At 43.0% G+C, this 11,463-nt stretch overlaps 1 protein-coding gene across 1 annotated transcript in view; it reads left to right on the top strand.

Moving 5' to 3' along the window:
- Positions 1–720: 720 nt before the first annotated feature.
- The window catches only part of LOC100767051 (zinc finger protein 2), a 19,903-nt gene continuing 9,160 nt past the window's right edge, over positions 721–11,463 (top strand). Inside the window, exons 1-2 of the mRNA XM_035444227.1 lie at positions 721–753; positions 5,764–5,844. Coding sequence (XP_035300118.1) covers positions 721–753; positions 5,764–5,844 — 114 coding nt within the window. The remainder of the gene's footprint in view (positions 754–5,763; positions 5,845–11,463) is intronic.

The raw sequence follows: 11,463 nt of genomic DNA on the forward strand, positions 1-11,463 counted from the left end.
TTCAAACACTTTCCAAATACCTTGTCCTAAGCTTCCTACCATTGTTATCATCAATATGTTTTGTACATGGTGTCACCTTATAGGTTAAAAATAGAAGTGTTAATACTAGCATTCTGTTATCCAAAATTCATAAGGATGAAAAGAATAGGATTCAGTCTCAGTTTTGTAAAATGAAGAAATTAGATCACATAAAAAAACTTATGCTCTAAACCTATATACCTGCAAATACTACAGAATCTACACTCACAAGTAACAGCTTCTCTGTGTAAAAGCTGTTTAGATACCCTCTTTGTAGCCAGACACTGCTTATTTGAATCATGTGACTTCAGCTATTCTTACTTTGGTTTTCAAACCTTAGGCATCTGGTTACAGAGTACTTTTTATTGTGTTGTCATGCCTGGAAACTACTTCCCATTATATGTTAAAACAATTGAACTAATCAGCCTTTCTTGTATAACAAATCAACAAAAATTTTGCTGTGAAGAACAATTTAATTTTTTTTCACATAGGTTGATATCCCGACCGGTCTCAGCTGGGAAAGTGCTGCATCTTCCTTCCTTCGGTGATGAATGGGGTTTGAGTCATCAGTGCTTTGAGGCTGCCTCATTCTGTGTTCCATCTCACATCTAGTGGTTCCTGCTGAGTCTTTTCAAGACTCTATTTCCATCAAGCTGGTATCAAAGTTCTTCACAACATAACTGTGTATAGTAGGTAAGCACCATGTCTTCATATTTACTGAGTTCTCTTGATCAAGTGAGTCAGATGGCTCATATTATTTATGGGAACTAAATCAGGTTGTGGATACATAGAGATGCCCCATTTGGAAACAATCTTGAGCATCAGTGTTTTGTAAGAAATATGTATTGTTTAATTTTTTTTCCTGTATAAGTATGGACAAAAAATCTTGCAATCTGCATATTTTCCATGAACATGAGCTGGATAAAGGAAGAAGTAGTATAGAAGAAGTGCTTATATGGAGATCATTTGGGTGGATTAATAGAATATTTCATGTAACAGGTGCATTTCTGTATTAATAGTAGGGAAAACATAATGACTCTGGGAGGGTGAGGCATTCTATGGGGGGATCTTAACAGCCTGTCATATCATTTGGAGCAGAGCCTAGACCCTCCCCGATGTGTCTAGGCTGAGAGAGTATCCCTCTATGAGGAGGGGGCTCCCAAAGTCCATTTGTGTACTTGGGATAAATACTGATCCACTGCCAGAGACCTCATAAATTAACCAGACCTCCAAATTGACATCCACATTCAGCGGGTCTGGAACAGTCCTATGCTGGTCTCCCAGCTATCAGTCTGGGGTCCATGAGCTCCTCCTTGATCAGGTCAGCTGTTTTTGTGGGTTTCACCAGCCTGGTCTTGACCCCTTTGCTCATCACTTCTCCCTCTCTGCAACTGGATTCCAGAGTTTAGCTCAGTGTTTAGCTATGGGTGTCTGCTTCTGCTTCCATCAGCTACTGGATGAAGGCTCTAGGATGGCATATAAGGTAGTCATCAATCTCATTATCAGGGAAGGGCATTTAAGGAAGCCTCTCCACTATTGCTTAGATTGCCAGTTGGTGTCATCCTTTGGATCTCTGGATGTTTCCCTAGTGCCTGTTCTCTTTAAGCTTATAATGGCTCCCTCTATTATGGTATTTCTTATCTTGCTGTCCTCTATTCTTTCCCTAACTCATTCTTGCTGCTCCCTCATGTCCTCCTCTCCCCTCCTTTTCTCCCCTTCTCTTTCTCCTAACTCCCTCTCCCCTACACCCACACTCCCAATTAACTCAGGAGATCTTGTCCCTTTCCCCTTCTCTGGGGGACCATGTATGTCTCTCTTAGGGTCCCCCTTGTTTCCTAGCTTCTCTGTTGGTGTGGATTGTAGGCTGGTAATCCTTTGTTCTATGTCTAAAATCCATATATGAGCAAGTACATACCATGTTTGTCTTTTTGTGACTGGGTTACCTCACTCAGGATGGTTTCTTCTAGGGCCATCCATTTGCCTGAGAATTTCAAGATTCCATTGTTTTTTTTCCACTGAGAAGTACTCCATTGTATAAATGTACCACATTTTCTCCATCCATTCTTCAGTTGAGGAGCATCTAGGTTGCTTCCAGGTTCTGGCTATTACAAATAATGCTGCTATAAACATAGTTGAACAGATGTCCCTGTTGAATGAATGTACATCTTTTGGGCATATGCCTAAGAGTGGAATTGCTGGATCTCAGCAGAATGATTCCCATTTTGCTGAGGAACCACCATACTGATTTTCAAAGTGGCTGTACAAGTTTGCACTCCCACCAGCAGTGGAGTGTTCCCCTTTCTCCATATCCTCTCTAGCATAAACTGTCCTTGGTGTTTTTGATTTTAGCCATTCTGACAGGTGTAAAATGGTATCTCAGAGTTGTTTTGATTTGCATTTCCCTAATGGCTAAGGATGTTGAACACTTTCTTATGTGTCTTTCAGCCATTTTAGATTCCTCTATTGAGAATTGTCTATTTAGATCTGGATTATTTGGTGTTTTGGTGACTAGCTTCTTGAGTTTTTTGTATATTTTGGAAATCAGCCCTCTGTCAGATGTGGGGTTGGTGAATAACTTTTCCCATTCTGTGGGCTGCCATTTTGTCTCGTTGACTGTGTCCTTTGCCTTACAGAAGCTTCTCAGTTTCAGGAGGTCCCATTTATTAATTGTTGATCTCAGTGTCTGTGCTATTGGTGTCATGTTCAGGAAGCAGTCTCCTGTACCAATACATTCAAAGGTACCTCCTACTTTCTCTTCTAAGAGGTTCAGTGTGGCTGGATTTATGTTGAGGTCTTTGATCCATTTGGACTTAAGTTTTGTGTATGCAGTCTTTTACATGCCGGCATCCAATTATGCCAGCACCATTTGTTGAAAATGCTTTCTTTTTCCATTGTATAATTTTAGCTTCTTTGTCAAAAATCAGGTGTTCATTGTTGTGTGGGTTATTATCAGGGTTTTCTTTCTTTCTTTCTTTTTTTTTTTTTTTTTGGTTTTTTGATACAGGGTTTCTCTGTGGCTTTGGAGGCTGTCCTGGAACTAGGCTGGTCTCGAACTCACAGAGATCCACCTGCCTCTGCCTCCCAGGTGCTGGGATTAAAGGCGTGTGCCACCAACACCCAGCAATATCAGGGTTTTCAATTTGATTCCATTCATCTACCTGTCTATTTTTGTGCCAATACCAAGCTGTTTTCAGGACTATAGCTCTGTAATAGAGCCTGAAGTCAGGGATGGTGATGCCTCCCGAAGTTCCTTTATTGTACAGGGTTGTTTTGGCTATCCTGGGTCTTTTGTTTTTCCATATAAAATTGAGTATTGTTCTTTCAAGTTCTGTGAAGAATTGTATTGGGATTTTGATGGAAATTGCATTGAATCTGTAGATTGCCATTTTTACTACTTTGATTCTACCTATCCTAGAGCATGGGAGATCTTTCCATTTTCTGGTATTGAAAGACCCCCGCCCTTAGCTTTTTCTTTTAAGTTTGCCTCCTCCTACGGTTGGCAGCTGGCGGAGCGCGCGGGGAATGCATCCTCCCCTGCACTCCCCGACCCTTGATCCCCACAGCTGCCGGCTCCCACTTCCCCGCCGCCGCGCAAGGCCGGCCCCGGCCTCCGCCTGATCGCTCCGTCCCAAGGTCAGCCATCTGGACGCTGCAGAAGATAAAGGGATAAAGGCCGTTTCGCCTGACTACTACTGTGCCTTTTTCCCCTATAAAAGGACTCCCCTTCCGGGGCTCGGGGCTTGGCCTAACAGAAGCTAAGCTCCCGGGTACGCGCGCCACCAATAAAGCCTCTTGCGGTTTTGCATCCAAATGTGGTCTAGCTGATTCCTGGGTGCGGGTCTCCTTCTACTAAAGTACCTCTTCGCGGGTCTTTCAGTATCTTCTTTAATTTCTTTCTTTAAGGACTCAAAATTCTTGTTATATAGGTCTTTCACTTGTTTGGTTAGTGTTACCCCAAGGTATTTTATGTTGTTTGTGGCAATTGTAAAGGGTGATGTTTCTCTGATTTCTTTCTCCACCAATGTGCCATCAGTATATAGTAGGGCTACAGATTTTTTTTTTTTTGAGTTAATCTTGTATCCTGCCACTTTGCTGAAGGTGTTTATCAGCTGTAGGAGTTCCCTGGTAGAATTTTTTGGGTCTCTCATGTAGACTATCATATCATCTGCAAATAGTGAAAGTTTGACCTCTTCTTTTCCAATTTGTATCCTCTTGATCTCCTTTTGTTGTCTTATTGCTCTAACTAGAACTTCAAGTACAATATTGAAGAGATATGGAGAGAGTGGAAAGCCTTGTCTTGTTCCTGATTTTAGAAGAATCGCATTGAGTTTCTCTCCATTTAGTTTGATATTGGCTGTTGGTTTGTTGTATATTGCTTTTATTATGTTCAGGTATATTCCTGTTATCCCTGATCTCTCCAAGACCTTTATCATGAAGGGATGTTGGATTTTGTCAAAGGCTTTCTCAGCATCTAGTGAGATGATCATGTGATTTTTCTTTTTCAGTTTGTTTATATGGTGGATTGCATTGACGGATTTTCGTATGTTGAACCATCCCTGCATTCCTGGAATGAAGCCTACTTGATCATGGTGGATGATTTTTCTGATGTGTTTTTGGAATCGATTTGCCGATATTTTTTTTTTTTGGGGGGGGTTCGAGTCTAGTGGTGATAATGGGGTGCTGAAGTCTCCCACTATAAGTGTGTGAGGTTTTATGTGTGATTTGTGTTTTAGTAATGTTTCTTTCGAGAATGTGGATGCCTTTGTAATTGGGGCATAGGTGTTCAGAATTGAGACTTCATATTGATGGATTTCTCCTGTGATGATTATGAAATGACCTCCTTCATCTCTTTTGATTGATTTTAGTTTGAAGTCTAATTTGTTAGATATTAGGATTGTTACTCCAGCTTGTTTCTTGGGTCCATTTTATTGGAAAATCTTTTCCCAACTCTGAGATACTGTCTGTCTTTGAAGTTTAGGTGTGTTTCTTATATGCAGCAGAAAGATGGATTTTGTCTTCATATCTATTCTGCTAGCCTGTGTCTTTTTATAGGCCAGTTAAGACCATTAATATTGAGGGATATTAATGACCATTGATGTTCATTCTTTGTTTTGGATTTGTTGTTGTTGTTGGTATTGTTTATTGATTTCCACCTCCCTTTTCTTTTGGCTGTTGGTAAAGTGGGATTATCTATTGCCTATGTTTTTGTGGGTGTAGTTAACTTCCTTGGGTTGGACTTTTCCTTCCAGAACTTTCTGTAGCAACCATAACTGTAATGTTTAATGGCTGTGAATGTACTTGTGAGTCCATTGTCAATTGTGTCTTTGTTGTACCTTCTTGTAGATGGGACTATTTTCTTTCTTTCTTTCTTTCTTTCTTTCTTTCTTTCTTTCTTCTTTCTTTCTCTCTTTCTTTCTTTAAGATTTATTTATTTTTGTGTACACTGGAGTTTTACCTGCAAGTATGTGTATGTGAGGGTGCCAGATTCCCTGGAACTGGAGTTACAGACAGTTGTGAGCTGCCATGTGGGTGCTGGAAATTGAACCATGGGTCTTCTTGAAGGGCAGCCTGTGCTCTTAACCACTGAGCCGTTTCTGCAGCTCCTAGGAGCAATAATTTTGTTTTTTACAATTTTATTTTTTCTTCTTTTTCAGCTAATTGTATAGTGTTTTGAGTGGAGAATCTAGGACCAAGCCATGAATACCCTCTCACTCTCATGACTCTACACTATTCTCCTTTTCTCAGCTGTACCTCCGGTATCACATGTGTGTTTCCAAGGGCAAAACCACAGCCAAGCAACTTACAGACATCATGAATGAATATGTGGTAAGTTGTTCATTCCCTACTTGGTTACATATTGCTCTTTTATTCATAATCTGTCCATCAGTAAGACCTGCCCAAACTTATGGAGAGAATTAGACTTCAACTCTTTTAGTAATAATTATAGCAACATTTAATGAATTATAGTTTTTCTTATTACCACACATTGTTCATGTTTCTCCTATTTAAAATATCTTTGACCACTGTCATTTCCACTATGAGGCTTTTGCAGTTATGGAACTGGATGGAATCATGATTAAGTACCTGTTAACCTCCTATTCCATACACATCCCACACATAGTAAAGAGTTTGGCAAGTGCATACATGATGGGCACTTATGAGAAGTCAAGGGTGGTGGGATGTGAGGGTACCTTGTTTATACTGATTTGGGCGTGTATTCCCATTAGATACCTATGACAGTTCTTTGCTAAAAGCCTAGTCCAGGGCCATGCTTCATGTGTCTTCATTCTGCTTGCTGCCTCTTTTGAGTCTCTCAGTTGATATTCTCTTTCTCTAGCAAATGGCTCCATTTGCAATTAACCATCTTTTTTACATTTAATTTGTGTGTATGTACCTGTTGGGGCTTGAACCCAGGGTCTCATGAATGTTAAACCTTCCCCTATTACTGAACTATGCTTTCTCTCTCTCATTTTATTTATTTATTATGTATACAACATTCTGCTTCCATGTATATCTGCACACCAGAAGAGGGCACCAGATCTCATAATGAGATGGTTGTAAGCCACCATGTGGTTGCTGGGAATTGAACTCAGGACCTCTGGAAAAGCAGCCGGTGCTCTTAACCTCTGAGCTGTCTCTCCAGGCCCCCCTTCCATTTTTTTCTCTTCTTTTCTTTTTTTTTTCTTTTGTTTTTGAGACAGGGTTTCTCTGTGGCTTGGAGGCTGTCCTGTAACTAGCTCTTGTAGACCAGTCTGGTCTGGAACTCACAAAGATCCGCCTGCCTCTGTCTCCCGAGTGCTTTGATTAAAGGTATGCACCACCACTGCCTGGCGCATCTTGATCCCATTCATCTCCCCATCCCTTCAAATCTGCCTTCCGCCCTTGAAACACCCCCCCCCCATAAAATAAAATAAATTTTAAAAGGAAAGGAAAAAAAAAAAAGAAAAACCTCATTGTGGAAGTTGTAGTGTGACACAGTGAGTCACACAGTTTACCCTTTAGTCCATATATCTTTACTTACAAGTGTTCATTGCAAGGAGTCAGAGGTCCTGAGGCCTCTGGGTTTTGCTACATTATCGATACTGGGCCCTCACTGGGACTCCTCTTGGATATCCTGTTGTTTCGCTGTGTCATGAAGACCCTGCAGCTTTGGGTCTGTAGGACTGGCTGGTTTACGTGCTCCAGCAGATGATAGATGGTGTGGATGTTGGAATGGGCCAACTTGTAGCCTTGGTTTTGGGTCTAGGTGGTTGCTAGATTGGTCAGCCCTCCAGCTCTCCCTCACCCTCACTACCAGGGTGAGCTCTCTAGCACTTGCCTGGCTAGCTCACCCTATGCAGCAACCAGCAAGGGGTGGGGCTGGTTTTCCCCACTCTCACACTCTTGGGGATGGCTCACTCATGCCTACACTACCTGGGCCAACTCTACTGTGTTGCCCAGGTGAGGTGCAGGGGCCATTCTCTTAAGTGCTACAGCTGGTGAGGGGCAGGCACAGCTCTTCCACCTGCCACAGGTGGCAAGGGGTTGTGGGGAGGGCATTTGCCCATATGGCAAATGAAGGATGGGGCCAGATTTCCCATGCTCATGTTCTTGGGGCTTGCTCACCTGAGCCAGTGTCAGCAGAGTCTATTGTGCTCCCTAGGTGAGGTGAGGGTCAGCTCTCTTGCCTACTGCAGGTGGTAAGGAGTGAGAGGGGGAGGGAATCTTTTCCTTGCCCTCTCTACCACATCGCAGAGGGGGGAGGGCCAGCTCTCCCCCTCTCACGCTTTTAGAGCCGGCTCCCTTGCTCCCTCTCCAATAAGGTCAGTTCTACTGTCCTGCCCAGGCGAGGAACAGGGCCTGTTCGTCCCAGTGATGCAGTTGGTGAGGGGCAGGGCCAGTTCTTCTGCTCTCATGACCTCAGGGCCAGATCTTCCACCTGCCACAGGCAGTGCGATATGGTGGTGGTGGGGGCATCTCTCCCTCATCCATGCCACTGTGTGGTGGATGAGCAGGGCAGATCTCCCATGCTCATATTCTCAGGGTGGCTCACCCATGCTCCCATCAACATTGTCAGCTCTCTTGTGCTACCCAGGACAGGTACAGGGCCCACTTTCCTAAGTGCTGCTGCTGGTGAGGGGCAGGGCCAGCTCTCTTGCCTGCTGCAGGTGGCAAGGGGTGAGGGGTTAGGGCATCTTTCTTTTGCCCATACCACCACATGGCAGATGGGGGCGGCAGGATCAGCTCTCCCATTCTCATGCCCTCAGGGCCAGCTCACCCACACCCTGCCAACAGGGTCAGCTCTGTTGTGCTGCTAGGTGAGGTTCAGGACCTGCTCTCCCTAATGCTGCAGCTGGTGAGGGGCAGGGCCAACTCTGAGCAATCCTATCTTCTTGGCCTTTGGTGGTAATAGGAGCCACAGACATCAACACAGACTGTGGCTGCAGCAGGGCCTAGACCCAGACATGGGACTTTGCAGCAGCCCTGGCCTGGACACCACCATAGTCTCAGGCCTGGGCAAGCAGGCCACCCACCTCAGCTTGCTTATCATTGCCTTCACCTCTTCAGGTCTGCCTCTCTCCACAGGACAAGAGCCATTCTGTCTCACTATATAGTGCCCAACACTGGGTGCCTTTTGGTCCCTGGTAGACCTGAGTTTTCTCCTCCATGGCTAGGACAGGTAGCCCTGGGTGGGGCATGTAGGTCTCCTCTTGCTCAGTTTTTCTTTTTTTTTTTTTTTCTTGGTTTTTCAGAGACAGGCTTTCTCTGTATAACAGTGCTGGCTGACCTGGAACTCACTTTGTAGACCAGGCTGGCCTCGAACTCCCAGAGATCCACCTGCCTCTGCCTTCCAACTTCTGGGATTAAAGGTGTGAGCTACTGACCAGCTGTCCCACTCAGTCTTAATGGCACTCTTGCTTTCTTTTTTCTGATTGTGGCCATTTAGTACAGGAAATGAAACCAAAGTATTCTTTAAAATGTATGTACTTAGAATTCACTAAAATCCATTACACAGAAGCTACCCACATTAGCAACCTTGTTTCCTTGAGTCTAACTAGGTCAATCCTGTTTCCCTCAGAAAGGAGAATGTCTTTTGGATCTTGTATCTTTTTACTAAAACATTGGGTTGAATTGTTGCAGGTAAGTCATTATATTTTCATCTCAGTAAATCCTACTTGTTTGTTTATTTTCTCTCATTGATCCTTGAAATTTCAGCATCCTTTATTAGTTTTATCTTTGTACATTCACTTTCTTCCAAAGGTAGAGACAGGAAACTAGGTAGTACTTTGTTCATTTTCCCCAGGAATTGGCTTAGACTCAGTTATGCTTTCAGTTTTACGTGTTATGTTAGATAAGAATTTTGTTCATATTCCCCCATTTACTCCTTTCATATTTGTCTCCCATTTCTGAGAATGCATTTATCATCACTCTTCACATCCTCATCAAGAGGTCCTAGCTTGAATTTAGGGTAACCTTTAGACCTCACTTTACTTGCAATGACAGGGTCATAGTTTATAACTTTTTAAGACAAAATCCCATTTCTGCATAACAGATTATATTTTATCAAGCTAGCTGTTCTTCTTGAATTAGGCTTTCTGTTGTAGTATGATAACCTGAGAGCAACAACCTGTTGGAAAGGACTTTTTGTTGTTGCTGTTCATGGTAATTGAAGGTTGAATCCATGGTGTCCTGTTCTCATGGCCTTGAACAGAACATCATGCAGGTAGGTGTGAGTGACCTTGAATCTTATTCTTCTGGGTGTAGAAAGCAATCAGTAAGAAAGATTCAGAAAGAGCCAGAGAATATAATGTACAAGGACATGGACCCAGTGATCTAGTTCTTCTAACTGGTCCCAAATTCCTGAAGCTGTCTTCACTTCTAAAAATAATGTCATCATCTTATGACCAGGCAGCTAATGCATGAATCCGTGGAGGATCTTCCCTACTCAAACCATGGATCAAACACCATCCTAAAAATGTGACACCTTCATGACACTCTGGTTCTGTGATGGATTCTCGGCTGACTGACTTCTACTCAGTGTTGCAGTGATCTAGCAGCAGGAGTGGGTGGTTGAAAGCAGAACTGGGATGATATACAAGACCTCTTTCACTGTTGCCTGGCAGTGGGCAGCTGCAGGAAGTTCCATGTGTCCTAGGAAAGAGGGTTCTTCTGGGTTTTCCATGTGCTTCTTCAGTTGTCTCAGGATAGCTGGATTTCCTACCTAATGCCTCCTTTCCTAACAAGGCATTATCCTGTTGTTGGGTGCACAGAGGTCCTTGTACTCACAGAGAAGCATGAAGAGAATGTTAATCATTGCAGGGTGTCTCCTCAATGGAGGAGATAAAAATCAAATACCACTATTCCATTCAGAAAGCAGAGAATGGATTTTGTTAACAACCTGGTGACCCTTTTCCTATCTGTGGAGGCAGATCTTACCACCTTTTGCTATAGGGGCAGACTTCACCCAAATTCACCAGAATGATTATTTCAGACTCTTTCTTTCCTCCCTGGACAATTACTGATCCTTAGGGGAGATGTTCCATGTACTTTATGGCCTGCTTACCTTTATGCTATTGGTCAGAGGCCAAATTAGATTCTAGGACTTTTAGCTACAGAACCCACCCTCATGGTCACATGAACTTTGTAGAAGTCTCCATGTAGTCACACCTTAAGCTTCACTGTGCACTTGGAATTGGACTGATTAGACTGTTGCTTGGAAAGCTTCTCCCAAAATGTACTGTGTTTTAAATAGGCCGGCAATGACCTGCCTGGCATTAGACTCACCAAAGTCTGATCCAGGTGGACAAAGTCAGTCTGCACCAGGTTTTCATTCTTTCTCCTCCCTCCCTCCCTCCTCTCTTCCCTCTTCCTCCTTCTTTCTTTTCTTTCTTCTTTCTTCTTTCTTTCTTCTTTGCCCTGGCTGTCGTGGAACTTGCTCTGTAGACCAGGCTGGCCTCAAACTCAGAGATCTACCTGCCTCTGCCTCCTCAGTGCTGGGATTAAAGGCGTGCACCACTCCCTCCCCTGGGTTTTCATATCTCTTCAGTGGTTCATTTCTCTGTATGACACCTGTAGGGACCCTTCTCATTATTTAATTTTTTGCATCCTTGCCTGTGAATTTCCCAGATGGTACCTTTGCCATGTTTCATTGATTAAACCAATTGCTATTGGTAAGACTTAAGGGGATTTAGTTTCCACCAAATATGGAAGAATTGTCCAGTAGTTGTGGCTCATTCCCAAGTTCACTTTGTCCCAAGTTCACTTCAGTATATTTCAAAGTATAGTATTTACTTTCTGAATACTGAGTCTTTCCTGAACTCTTGTTTTGATATTGGTTTCTTATTTAAAGGATTTATTTATATTCAGAGAATATATAGTATTTTATTTTGGGGATTTGTGTTATGGGTCAAATTATGGTCTGTTTTGGTGACTTTTCTGTTTCATCTTTAACAATAAAGTCAAGAT

This window comes from Cricetulus griseus, chromosome 4, assembly GCF_003668045.3.
Source record: "Cricetulus griseus strain 17A/GY chromosome 4, alternate assembly CriGri-PICRH-1.0, whole genome shotgun sequence".
In the NCBI taxonomy this organism is placed as follows: domain Eukaryota; kingdom Metazoa; phylum Chordata; class Mammalia; order Rodentia; family Cricetidae; genus Cricetulus; species Cricetulus griseus.